At 34.8% G+C, this 14,823-nt stretch overlaps 1 protein-coding gene across 2 annotated transcripts in view; it reads left to right on the top strand.

The window, feature by feature from the left end:
- Positions 1-13,273, top strand: part of LOC145665878 (ABC transporter G family member 20-like) — a 131,130-nt gene extending 117,857 nt beyond the window's left edge. The window contains exon 18 of one of the 2 annotated variants that reach the window (XR_014127672.1): positions 12,995-13,016. Coding sequence is in view for 1 of the 2 variants with exons in the window: in XM_081732990.1 (XP_081589116.1) it covers positions 12,995-13,209 (215 nt within the window). In the remaining variant the exon portion in view is untranslated. Of the gene's footprint in view, positions 1-12,994 lie in introns of both variants that reach the window. The other variant, XM_081732990.1, reaches the window with a different exon arrangement.
- The last annotated feature ends 1,550 nt before the right edge of the window (positions 13,274-14,823 follow it).

The raw sequence follows: 14,823 nt of genomic DNA, 5'->3' as shown, positions 1-14,823 counted from the left end.
TGATAACCTGTTTATGGGAACATTGCCAAATCGTATTATTGTAGGATTTACATCGAATGAAGCATCCAGTGGAACTATTACCACCAATCCATTTGAATTTCAACATCTAAACATTAATTTCTTTACATTGTACGTGGATGGAAAGGCTGTACCTTCAAAACCATTGCAACCCAACTTTGAAGAAAATCTCTACATTTCATCGTACCACACATTGTTCTCAGGCTCTGGCATACATTTTACCAATACTGGAAATACAATTTCAAGAGCCGACTACAAGAATGGATATACACTGTTTGTATTTGACCTAACTCCCGATTCTTCTGCTGGAGATTGTCACTATTGGAATTTACAACGACATGGAGCCATCCGATTGGAAGTTCATTTCCAAGAGAAATTAGCAGCACCTGCAAACTGTATTGTGTATGGAGAGTTTTCCTCACTCCTAGAGATAGACCACCAGCGCAACATTATCCTGGACTTTTAAATTACAAGGTACGTATACGTTATGTATCATTTCCATTCACGATGTTGAATACATTACAATTAGCTAGTGCTTTAAACGGTAGTCCATTATTCAGAAATCATTTTACCGGGGTATTTGCAAGCGATGAGTTGCCCTCACGGATTTCTCTTCCTCTGGCAATCATTGTAAATACAGATCCATCCACAAAACTAGGAAGTCATTGGATTGCAATTTATATTGATCATCGCGGTGTTGGAGAATATTTTGACAGCTATGGCCTTCCTCCTTATGTACCACAACATGTTGCATTCTTAAAACTTCATTGTATATACTATAAATATAATAATAGCCAAATGCAAAGTCTTGGTTCATCCGTATGTGGCTATTATGCTTATTTTTATTTGTGCTGTAAAGCCCAAGGAAAATCTCTGCGTGAAATTCAATATTTGTTCACAACAGTACCCACGGTTAATGATCGTAGACTGTTGGAATATACCTTCCAGGTAATTTTATCATATTTATCATTGTAAGTGTATTTGTTTTATCATCATCTATTTCTATACTAATCATCTTTTTCCTCGTTCTTTTTTACAGAATTCACAATACGAAGCTTTGCAAACGGGTGCTATGCTGCAAAACATGGAAACAAATCATCGCAATCAAGAAGAGGAGGCAGTCTAATGAAGAAACCCAGCTCAATATACAAACATTGTCAATAAGAAAGAAAAAGAAGAAACCAGAAAAATGAATAAAATACAATTTATGCTTATTTATGTGTTTTTATTGTCCATTCCATATACAACGTTATCAGATTCTCCTAAAGAACTGTGCGATATAAGACGAGAACCCTGTGCAAAGTTTCCACCTAATTCCTAGAGAACATTGACCAGGGACCTCGTCGCGCATTAAAACCAAATCATCGATCACGTGACTGTACTACACCCGAAGGGTCCTACCAAATTGAAAGGGGATACCCATCCATACCTTATAACCTTAATTGAGTCAGTAACCGAACACGTGGTTGTACTAAACAAATTTGGTAATAGGACCACCGAAACATATTGAGGTCCTGTACTATGCTTCAATTGGACAATTTCAGTGGACCCCCATTGCCAAAATTTAAGAAGGGTGCCCATGTCTTATGATAAGAAATGAACCCCTGTAATCATAGAATCTCATCAAAGGGGATAAAATGGACCAAAAAAAAAACGTTTATATTTTGGCAATTTTTGTACCCCTAAAAGGGAACGATGTGGACCCTCCAAATTTTATCATGATACATATTGAGGTCCTGTACTATAATACCAAATGTTGAAATTGGGCAATTTCCAAAATTTAAGGGGTGGACCAAGGTACCCCTCCCGGGGTGCACCAATGTACCCATGTCTTATAATAGATAATGGACCCCTATACATGACCATATAACCATATAAGGTAATAGGACCTCATCCAAGGGAATAAAATGAGCCAAAAAACCAAACATGTGGTTGTACTAAAATTTGGCAATTTTGTACCCATCAAAGGGAACGAGGTGGACCACCCAAATTTATCATAATACATGTTAGGATCCAATACTATAATACCCAATGTTGAAATTGGGCAATTTCCAAAATTTAAGGGGTGGGCCATGGTACCCTTCCCAAATTTTTCAAGGGGTGCATTAATATACCCATGTCTTATGAAAGGTAATGGACCCTTATACATGACCATATAACCATATAAGGTAATAACATCTCATCAAAGGGGATAAATTGAGCCAAAAACCAAACACGTGGTACAACGTATTGCTTACGTTTATATTTTGGCAATTTGGTACCCCTAAAAGGAAACGAGGTGGACCATCCAAATTTATCATAATACATATTAGGATCCTGTACTATAATACCAAATGTTGAAATTGGGCAAATTCCAAAATTGAAGGGGTGGGCCAAGGTACCCCTCCCAAATTTCTCAAGGGGTGCACAAATATACCCATGTCTTATGAAAGGTAATGAACCCCTGTATACGCCCATATAACTATATAAGGTAATAACACCTCATCAAAGGGGATAAATTAGGTCAAAAACCCCCGAAATTTCAATTTTTGGCAATTTTTTACCCATGAAAGGGAACGACATAGACACCCAATACTGATAGAGGTACATACTATGGTCCTAGGCTACCATACCCAATTTTTAGATTTGGCAATTTCCAAAATTTAAGCGGGGTGGTCCTATGTACCCCTGCCAAAATTTAAGGGGTGGGCCAAGGTACCCCTGCCAAAATTTAGAGGGGGTGGTCCTAGGTACCCCTAGGTCATTGACCCCGGGCCAAGGTCATTGACCTTTGACCTATGACGTCATAAAGGTCGGGGTCAAAGTCCAAACTTCGGCCAAGTCATGCAATTACTACTTACGAAATAAGTGTTCTGTTACAATAAGCATTTTAAAATTATTTTGATCTTTCTCAATTTAAGGAATTGTAATATTAGATATTGTTACAATAATTTTTAAACGAAAATATAATCTAAAGTAAAAACATAGCATAATAAACAACCACATACGTGAATAATGAGATATGTGATTATGTTAATTTCCTTATTTCTTAATCATTTATAGAAAATGATATGTCAATATGTTTATGGGAGACTTGAAAATTCAGGTCTTCTTCCATTTTATCATTTCAAATAAAAAAAAAAAACTTAGCAATGTTTTTAAATTCATAATGTACCGGTACTATAAACTGTCTTCTCTGAATAATATAAATAATATACTATAACAAATGCAAATGTTATAACACTAGATCTCGGAATTACAAACTAAAGGATTTAATAGTGAAGAAAGAAATTAATCTATTGGTCATGGATGATTTCAATCATCATGCACTATTGATCATAAAGATGTATCAACTCCCAATAAAAGAGTAAATTAGAAACATAACTACTTCTTAAGATGCTTTCCATCTTGGAATGAGACTCCACTACTGGAAAAATATGATCTTATCCTTAAAATGGGTCTGGAGTCAATTTTGAACTGCTCCTTGAGTGACGACTCTTGGATGCAAGCATCCTTACCTGTTGGATTAGGAGGTCTTGGTATTCGACGAACCGTTGATATGGCGATTCCTACCTTTTTAGCGTCCTACCACGGATCTCTTCGTTTAATCGAGGCTCTCCTTCCACAAGGTTACCACCTGGACCCAGATGAAATAGTTCAAGAAGACTCAAGTAAATGGATAAATATAACAGATACGGACCATCCAGAAATCAGCAAAAGAGGTTTTCAGGCATCTTGGTACACACCAATAGCAGCACATTTTCATGAACTTCTTTTACAATCCGTTACTGTTCCTGAGGATAAAGCTAGGCTTCTTGCTGCGTCATCCCCCCATGCTGGGGCATGGTTAAATGTGTTACCTTCCCCCCAATTAGGTCTTCACATGTATAATGAAAACTTCCGAATCGCAGTAGCCTTAAGACTAGGTTCAGATGTTTGTGAGCCACATCGCTGTCCAACTTGCGGGGATCAAGTTACGCAACGCGGCCTGCATGGCCTCTCATGCATGAAGAGCATAGGCAGGAACACCAGACATTCATCTGTTAATGACATCATTTTGCGAGCCCTCACAACGGCAGGAATTCCTTCCATTCGTGAACCGTCAGGCTGTTGTCGTTCTGATGGTAAACGACCTGACGGCATGACATTAATACCTTGGATGAGAGGCAAATCACTAGTTTGGGATTTTACATGTTCGGACACATTTGCCCATTCAAGCCTCCCATTGACTGTTATGAATGCTGGAGAAGTTGCTAGACGTAGAGAGGCAGAAAAGGAAAGGAAATACAACAATCTCCTCGACAAATTTATTTTTGCTCCAATATCCATCGAGACCAGTGGGGCATGGGGTTCTAGAAGCCTTGATTTTATCAGAGAGGTAGGCAGACGCACATCTATCGTTTCTGGAGATGTTCGTTCAGCGTCCTTCTTAGTACAACGTATATCCATTGCGGTCCAACGTGGCAACGTTTCGTCAGTTCTTGGTACGTTGCCGCCTGGAAGGGAACTGTAGGAGATATTTCTTCTCTAGTAGAGTAAAGCGGGGCAAAAGGTCGCACTTAATTTTCAGCATGCTATTGCTGCTATACCAAAAACAATATTGAGATGATCCATAATTGTTATTTTTTCTCGAAAGCCATGTAAAATGAATCTTTTTATAAAGCATATATAAATATGATAAATTAATATATTGTTATGTTTTCTTCGTTAATTATTTTGAACTTCTGTGCATAAAAATTCTGTAGTTACATTTTACTGATTATTACACTGTATTTCATAGAAACAAACTATTTCATAACAAAATTCAAATATCTATTTTCTGAAATCGTATCTCGAGTCTGAAGATTAATGGGGAAGTACCAGGATACTGCAGAGATATCTACAAATTAGTATAGGGTTTCTATAGTTCAATATATATATTGTACTGTATTTTACATATCTATACTCGAAGTGTGTGAAAACGGCTTAAAAAATAAAATCATCCAGTTTAATAATAAATTAAATTAAATTTTCAAATCACAGCATCGTAATAAATATAGAACTGTCACAACAAAGATTTTTATTATCAACAATTTTGTGTATTACTAGCAAAATAAATAAATGAAAAATCTTGTAAAAATATATTTGAATTGCAGAAAAGCATGTAAATGATGATCCAATTCAACTGTATGGTTTTATTTAAATCAAAGAAATATTTAAAACGATACAATTTATAGGAGAACCTAATGGGTAATACATAATTGACGACACGAAATTCATTCTAAAATATTATGGTTTAATATGCGTAAATGATGTATTCTCTTGTAGTACTATAGTCACATGTGAAATCCCTTGTTGTGAACTATTACGAGCTAGAAGCGTATTCCATTAAAGATGTAGAATTGAATCAAGTTGGATAAGTTATTAAAACGCTGGAATCGAAATTGAAGGGGCGAGACACAATATATCATTATGTAATGAAAGGTGCTCAGACATTTTAAAATATTCTTTACCTGATACATTTAATATTGACTTAAATTAATTATTTTTTCCCAAACTCAGAAAATAGTGAAAATATATCAGATACTAAAATTTAAGAAGAAGTAGACCAATTGTAGGCCAGTCTATTCGAAAATATTTTGCATAAGAAAATAATGACGCGTCGCTATCTTGGGTCTTTACAAAGAATATCAATAACAACTAATATTGCCCTAATCATTAATTTCATACGTAGATAACAAGGGACAACTAGATGTTAATTATAGATACTGCCAGAAAACATCTTATGCAATAAAGCAAGACATATTGCCGAAATCTCGAGAATTTTACTTTTTCACCTACATTAATTACCGGTATACATTCTTTGAATTATGTTTAATGGGTCGAAAGCAATATGTAAATTGTAGAAGTTATAACTTTAACCCCCGACGTGGAGTCCCACGGACTCCGCGAGTAATGCAATATATATATCCTTTTATTTTTTGTGTAGCTCCACGCCTTTCTCAGTACCTTCTAGCTGAAAATTTATTTCAGTGCTGCTCGAGCGTTTGTACGGAGTCCGTGGGACTCCATGTTGGGGTTTACGTAACATTTCTGTGCTATACCTGATTTACTGTTTCCAGCTGGTGAGGTGGATTTAAATTGTGATATCTGTCGAAATTGAATTGTTTGGTTACAATCCACTTTGAAAATGTCTGTGCCGTCCACAGTTAAGGATTTTGATCCAAAATTTGCAGAGAAAGTCGCAGGAATAATGAACGATATGGGTAGGGATTTGTCTTATGTATTGTTTTCGGATGTAGATGATGAAAGGGTTCTCAGTCAAAGTGACCATGAAAGCAAGTCGGAAATATCAGAGAATTACAGTGACAGTTCATCTGATAAAGCGTGAGAACCACGCACGATCTACGTATAAAGCGTGATAAAGCGTATGCTACTGATGAATTTCATTACGTACTAAACAGACAAGAAGTAGAGTGTAAAAATATTGGTGATCTTTGTGCCCTGCAGGTTTATAAACTATTGTGTTTGTTAAAGATGCGATGGTTTCAGTGTATTCTGACATCCTTTTCTAACAAAAAATATATATATATATATATATATATATATATATATATATATATATATATATATATATATATAGTATTTTGTGTTAGAAACAGTAAATAAACTCTGCAGCTATGAAAAATGCGACCAATGTAATATGGTCATATTTTTATTGTAGTGTGTACCCTTTGTTTTTAAACTCAATTATGTAATAATACATTATAATATACATAAAGCGTTAAAAAATAAGCAAAAGAAATACAATTTTAAAAGCAGCAATTTTTACGTACAAAAATATATAGATTATATTTCGGAGTCCGTGGGACTCCACGTCGGGGTTTACGTGAAAACTTCTGATGTCTTGGGTTAAGGATTAAATTCTATTCAATGATATCGAGTGCTCAAGGATTCAATCTTGCCCAGTACTCTTTGCATTATTCAGTAATTATTTAGCTCAGTGTGGAAATTCAAGCACTTCGAGGTGTGGGGGGGGGGAAGTTAGTGTATGCCTAAAATATACTTGTACTAGAAGAGTATTCTTGCAGACTAAGTGTTAATTTCTCAATGCATCCCCCCTCCCCCCCAAAAAAACTTTTATTCGCAGGAAAATACTCCTGTGCAATATGGAAAAATGTTATGATTTCTCAGTTCACAATATTTTTCTCACAAGAGACTTATAAAATCAGTTTTCCTAATGCACATAGCGTATATAGGTGCTTGGGTACTCTCTGTGAAAGCGTCTCCATAAAGTATGTTCATAATAGTAATTTGTGTAATCACTAAAACACCATGTCAATTTAAGTTACAAATATGCATAACTGCAACTATTATGTATATTTATTCAAAGTAGTTTACCTCTAGTTTAAAATAGCAGTATTATACACAAAAAGTAGAATATATACTTATTAAAAATTAGGTAAAACATTGAATAACATAAACAAGCAATTAGTAATGCAAGTATACATTTTCCGTAACTCGTAATTTGTCACTTTAAAACAAATCTGAAATCGGGTTTCTTTCCTATTGGCCTTCAGAACTTTTTCATGGTAAATCATTCGCAGCGGAATCATGTTTAGCCAAGAAGTAACTAGCTTCTTTACTTTGAGCTTGTCTAACGGTGGGCCATTATCATTGATGAACAACAAGTTAAACAATGTTTGAGCACTTAATTTATTTGTAATATCAGTCAGAAGGTTTGATGTCATTACCAACTTCCCCCTCCCCCCGTATAAAGCACAAAGGTAACGACATTCTGGGGAAGTTTTCAGAGATGCCTGGGAATTTCCCCCCTTTCCCCCGTTCAATTACCACACTGATTTAGCTTTACATTAAAATAATTATGTATATTAGACACGCATATTAGAATAATCTTTTGACTTCAACTTATCTAAAGCAATTGACACTACAAAGGACTATGCTTTGTTACAAGACAACTTGGACGGGATTGCAAAATACTAATGTATGAATATAATCTAATTAAATAATATCAATATACTCTGCTAAAGATGTGACATAGCTCAGTACTAGAGAGATTGTCTCTATCGTGTGTGGTTCTTGGCCTTATTGCTTAGGCTATTTGCCGGCCCCTTTCTCCAAATCTTAAAAGCCACGATTTTAAGTATGCTACCACATCATGAACAACGAAAGGAAGAGAAAGAGCACTCACACTCAGAAAGGCCTAAACACTACAAATACAGGCCTAAACACTACAAATACAATAATCTCGTGTCTGCTTTTTTCTTTAAATAGTAATCTATTATGTTAATGAAACATAAACTACACACACCTGCAAAGGAAAGAGGGGAGGTGGTAATCTTTTTTTAGAGAATTCAATATCGAGCTTCAATCTTAATATATCAGTTTGCAACTCCAGTGCAACTAGCTCTTTTATCTTTATTTCTTGATTTTCCTTCTACATCTGTTAAAAAAAAATAAGGACTTGTTTCCACCTTCAATGATAAGGAACTTATTTGTGACAGAGACAAGACTAGTTCTCATATCAAAACTGTGATAACTAACAAAATAGAACAGGTGTTCGCTACTGTTCGAGAATTGAGTTCTTGTAGTTTACAGCAATCAAGCAATTCATGCTGGGATTTGACATTTGCTTTAGCATTGTCCGTGTAAACTTAAACCAATGCGGCCTAAACATGATTTATGAATGTAGTATTCAAACAGAAGGCCAAATTAGTAAATTTAACTACCAAAATAGTGAAGTCTGTTTCCGACAAGAAATATTTATTTTAAATAATATAGTTATGACATATTTTGCCGGTCCTGGTTGCTGGTTCTTTCCCAGCTCTCACCAAGTGGGCTTTGTGGTGGATAACCACCATATCTAAGAGTGGGTTTTCTCACGAATTCTTCCGTTTCTCCCTCACTTGCATCATTCCACCATTATCATTGATCTTATTATCTTAGTCTCTCTCAGCCTCGATGCATAATAGTGGGATGTTAACTTAAAAACTCTGCTAAAGACAGCAAAGAAAATCACGCGAAACTTACATTAGCCATGTATGGGGTATGGATAGCCACCGTTAAAGTCGCCATTACCCATAGAGATGTTAATTAATTGAACTGCATTAATGAACTCGGCCGAGATCACTCTACCTTTCTGTTGTGAAAAAAAGCACAATTTAAAAATTCGCTTTCGTTCACTAGTTATTGTATTAAGTAACGTATGAAGATACTTGTACAGTAAAGAACAAACATTCTTTCAGTTTGAAGAAAATAGTTCGTAAATACCTTCAGAATGGAAAGACAATTTGAGTACCAATTTCAGTAAATTATAAAGAATATAATTTTCTGTACGTTCCAGGCACAACACCGTTGTACGTTACAACAATACCACCATTATTCCCAAAATAAATTTTACTAAACGGGAAGAACTTTTGTCACTGACTGTACATACTAAAATTACAGCATTATAAGGTCCACTATGTGGCCCTAGTAAATAGAGGGTAATGTCTGTACAAAACATTAAAACGATTAAAATGTTTTAATAAATATTCTCAATGAAATTGTACGGAAAATGTACTACTACTGCTACTACTACTACTACTACTACTACTACTACTACTACTACTACTACTACTACTACTACTACTACTACTACTACTACTACTAATAATAATAATAATAATAATAATAATAATAATAATAATAATAATAATAATAATAATGAAATCGATGTGATACATGTATATGACACACAATTAATATACAAGATGACATAGGGTAGGCCATTAAAGAAGCTCACAAAAATTTAGGAACTAAGCTCACAAGTAAACCTTACGTTTGGGTGAATCGAGTTGCTAACTGAGACACATATGAGAAAGTAGTACTAAATGTGGTCAGTATTTCAGTGAAGTTGTAGGTGCGAAGCTCCAGGGGTTTAGGAGATACAGCTACCAGAACATCACATGGAAGTACATAATAGTCTTCATACAGTTGGAGGTAGAAGCCCTGTAAGACCTCTTCTAACGACAAAAGGTGAATAACAAATATATGGGTACATATTAGGACTAGGGGGAAGTCATATAGTAAGAGTATACCTGACGGCGGCCATCTTGAAATCCGCCATTTTGAATCAAGGTTAAGTTTTTAAAATAGGAATAGGGTCATGTGATACATGATTTAAGGCGCAAATTTAATCAGATGAACAATGGTGACGTTAATTTTGATTTACGCGCAATTGGTAAAAAGTTACAGGGAAATTAAATATTGTTGCAGAATATGTATTAGTCCTTTACCCCACCTTGTAAATTTTGTGTTAATGATAATAATTAAATAAAAAGCATGTGGATAAATATTAGGTCTATGGTAAGAGTTGCCTTGATGGCGGCCATGTTGAAATCCGCCATTGTGAATGAGACAAAAGTTTTAAACAAAACGCATAACATAACAGACACCTTATTAATAGCAAATGTTACCATAAATCCAACGGTATAACTATTTTTGCTTTATCATTAACCAGCATTTGTTATCGCATAAACAAGTTGCTAATTTAAGGAAAGATGACCAAAGTGGAATTGAGTCATAATTGAACTTGGGTCTTTCTTCCAGAAAAGTCCTCAATTAGTACAATCAATATGTAGTTCAGAAAAGAGTGCATGACTTGCACAAACATTGTAACGCCACCATTGTATTTCTTATTAACTTCTAGCCCAAAGTCATCTATTGCATTACTCTATTCCCATTTAATTTTGTGCTGGTTAATGATAAAGCAAAAATGGTTATACCGTTGGATTTATGGTAAAATTTGCTATTAATAAGATGTCACAGTTACGCGTTTTGTTTAAAACTTTTGTCTGATTCACAATGGCGGATTTCAACATGGCCGCCATCAAGGCAACTCTTACCATAGACCTAATATTTACCCACATGCTTTTTATTTAATTATTGTCAATAACACAAAATTTACAAGGTGGGGTAAAGGACTAATACATATTCTGCAACAATATTTAATTTCCCTGTAACTTTTTACCAATTGCGCGTAAATCAAAATTAACGTCACCATTGTTCATCTGATTAAATTTGCGCCTTAAATCATGTATCACATGACCCTATTCCTATTTTAAAAACTTAACCTTAATTCAAAATGGCGGATTTCAAGATGGCCGCCGTCAGGTATACTCTTACTATATGACTTCCCCCTAGTCCTAATATGTACCCATATATTTGTTATTCACCTTTTGTCGTTAGAAGAGGTCTTACAGGGCTTTTACCTCCAACTGTATGTAGACTATTATGTACTTCCATGTGATGTTCTGATAGCTGTATCTCCTAAATCCCTGGAGCTTCGCACCTACAACTTCACTGAAATACTGACCACATTTAGTACTACTTTCTCATATGTGTCTCAGTTAGCAACTCGATTCACCCAAACGTAAGGTTTACTTGTCAGATTTCCACATGATTTAAGAAAATAGGAAATATTTATTAAATTGTATCAACCATAAGTTTGGTCTAAGAATTCAATTTTTAAAAATGCGTTTTCTAATGTACAATAAATAAATAAAAATAAAAATAAAAACAGTATATTAGCCAAAATATGAAAAATACAATCCAGTATTACCAGATTAGTTTTACATCATAAGAAGAGAAAAGAAGAATTATTTGTAGAGGCTCGAGTTTTTCGCAATGCGCGATAAAACGAAATGCGTCAGAATTAAGTAATTTTCAGTTTCTTGACGTTTTATGATATACTATGTGTATTTTCATTGGTTTCCGTTGCGCGATAAAATTGACAGCTTTGCGCAAAATTTCTAAGAATACGCGTTATAACGCGAAATTTAAAAAAAAAAAAGTTTTCATTACTTTAAAAACGCTAGTTTTCCGCTGACGGAACGGTACAACGTGGCATGAACTGTGCATTTTGGGTGATTAGGACACGACTATAGGGAACATGTTGCCCGTTAGCTATCACCATCGCGGCTGGATTAGGAGTTCCGAAGTAATGATTCTTTTAAGCTTTTTGTAAATGCACTTACACATCTGTGGCTTCCAACAAGCAATGCCAATTGTGAAAGATTTTTTCCAAGTAAGGACTGATGATAAGTGACAAACGTAAAACAATGAAGGAGGAAAATGTGAAAACATGTAACATGCTTATATTTAATGCTTAAATATTTAATGCTTAAATGTAACTTATGCCTATGTGTTTATAGAAGACAGCAAAACTTTCCTACTCATAGTAAGTTTAGTTATCGATTTTCCTCAGTTTGATTTGAAAAAAATATAATTTTCTATTAATGAAATTGACATTGTCAAGTGAAATATTCAGTGTATTTTGTTTCTAGGTAATTAATGTTTTTTTTTTTTTTATAGTGGTCTATGAATAAAAAGGAACAATTGTAAAAATGTCAGGGAATTCTTTTCCATAAGAGCTACAAAAGGGGAAACTATTTGGAAAATGCGACAAAACGTGAAATATGAAAAACGAAACGCGAAATTTTCAAATTCTTAGTGCGAAAAGCTCGTGCCCCTAATTATTTGTCATTTTGGTATAAATTGTTGCATGATACACATTACTGCTTAACGTTTCTGAACAAGACTCTACACAAGCAGGTCTACACTCAAATAGCAACGCATTCAAAATTCCAACTTATTTCTTTGCGAAATAGCTTAAATCAATGTGCTAAAAATGACACCCATATGGAAATGTGCACCAATAAAAGAAGTTAATTGCAGGAAGTACAATATTGATGTATACTAACATCGTCACATAAAGTTAAGGTGTTAAATATATGATAAGGACATGTACAAAACTGCAACAACTACTATTATAAGCAATGAAAAGCTGATAATATAGAACAAGAGACACTGAGTATTGTAATTTGGGTGACTTGTCGTACTAAATCAATAACAGGATTTGTCTGCCTTGAATTGCATTGAATAGGTAGAAGTGAATTTAAGGACCTTAAAATAATGTTAATGGATCCAGACTTGATTTTAGAAAATTTATTTACAGGAATTTTATGGCCGGTATCAGCAATGCCAAAATGGCTTCAATATATCGGAAAGGTTTTCCCACAAACAATTCCCTGCGAAGGCTTCAGGAGCATTCTCCTTCGTGGCTGGGGCATGGATTATCCAGTTGTCTATCTGTCATTTATTGTCACTCTAGTGTGGATTATCTTTTTCTTCTTTTTAAGTGCTGTCATTTTGAATTTTAAAAATAGATAGATAAGTACCCTACGCTTGTAAATATGTAAATTATTGAATTTGTCCATCAAATGTGAATTAAACATGTTACATAGAAATGATTGTGTTTTATTTAGTTATTGAAAATAGAGAGTTAAACATTTAGAAGTTAATTCGAATACATGAAAAAGATAAAAACAAGATTCTGCAGCTTTCTTACTTTATTTCTTCATTTTATGCTGCCAGTAGCGGCGCTAGGCTCGTTATAGAAGGGAGGCAAGAGGGGAGGGAAGAAAAATGGGGGTGGCGAATCAATCACACTTGCTTTGCTTTGAATATTATCATTATCCGTTGTACTTATTAATATTATTATTATTCACCAGTTGTACATAGAAAAATGGAGGGGCGAGAAAAAATATTGGGGTGGTGGTCACCCCCTGTATTGCCGCCACTGTATGCTGTATATTCACAATTAAAATAGGTCAATTCAGCCAGGAGCGGATCCAGGACCTACTTCTGAGGGGGGGGGGTTGTCATAGTGCTACTTAGAGCTACTTTTAAGAGCTTCAAACTCTGGGATGGGTTTTATTTATCTATATAAAATAAGAAAGTTTTCTCTTCTGGCGGGGAAGGGCGTTTGCCCCGATCGCCCCCTGGATCCGCCACTGAATTCAGCACATTCTTGCTGAGTTGAATTGTTAAGACTCATCACCATGCTCTTTCGATACTTTTTAAATAAGGAAAATCGTAACATAAAGGCAGTGAAAAACATTAGAAACTTTGAATGGAAGACATCTAGTGTCTACCGATAGGGCCGGCCCTAGGCAATTTACCGCCCCCTTTCTCCGCAAAGAACAACTCGTAAAAGTCACGATTTTAAGTTTGCTATCCCATCATGAACAACAAAGGAAATGGAAAGTGCACTCACACTCAGAAAGGCCTAAACACTACCAATGCAATCTCGATGTGCCTTTTTTCTTTAAATAATAATCTATTGTATTAGTGAAAGATAAAGCAAACACATCTGCAGAGGAAAGAGATTAATCCTTTTTATAGAATTCAATATCGAACTTTCAATTTCAATATATCAGTTTACAATTCTAGTGCAACTCGCTCTTTTATCTTTATTTCTTCATTTTCCTTCTACATCCGTTAAAAATTAAAAAAAAAATGTTTCCACATTCACTGATAAGGAACTTTTTGTGACAAAGACAAGTCTAGTTTTCACATGAAAACTGTGATAACTATCTAAATGGAATAAGTCTGTTTCCAACAAGAAATATTTATTTTAAATAACATAGTTATGACATATTTTGCCGCCCCTCGCAACCTGCCGCATCATGCAAATGCACGTGTTGCACATATGGTAGGGCCAGCCCTGTATATAGAGTGCTATTGTAGTAAATGATACTAATGGATAGTCACAGGTCTTGTTTAGAAATCTGTTGATGCAGTTTATGACTTCATAATTATGATATCCCTCCAGTATATGGCAGATCTTAAAAATACAATATTAAATAATTTAATAACGCATTTCATAAATCGGACGGCTTAGTGTCAAAGGAACGTAACTCCAAAATTTTTTTTGAGAAACGAATATTTCTGATATTATCAAAGCTCGAATGTTTCTTTCTGTGAAATGATTGTAAGTCAAAC

The sequence above is a fragment of the Thermobia domestica genome, chromosome 12 (assembly GCF_964235325.1).
Source record: "Thermobia domestica chromosome 12, izTheDome1.hap1.1, whole genome shotgun sequence".
NCBI lineage: Eukaryota > Metazoa > Arthropoda > Insecta > Zygentoma > Lepismatidae > Thermobia > Thermobia domestica.
This window is presented reverse-complemented; position numbering and strand designations above follow the sequence as displayed.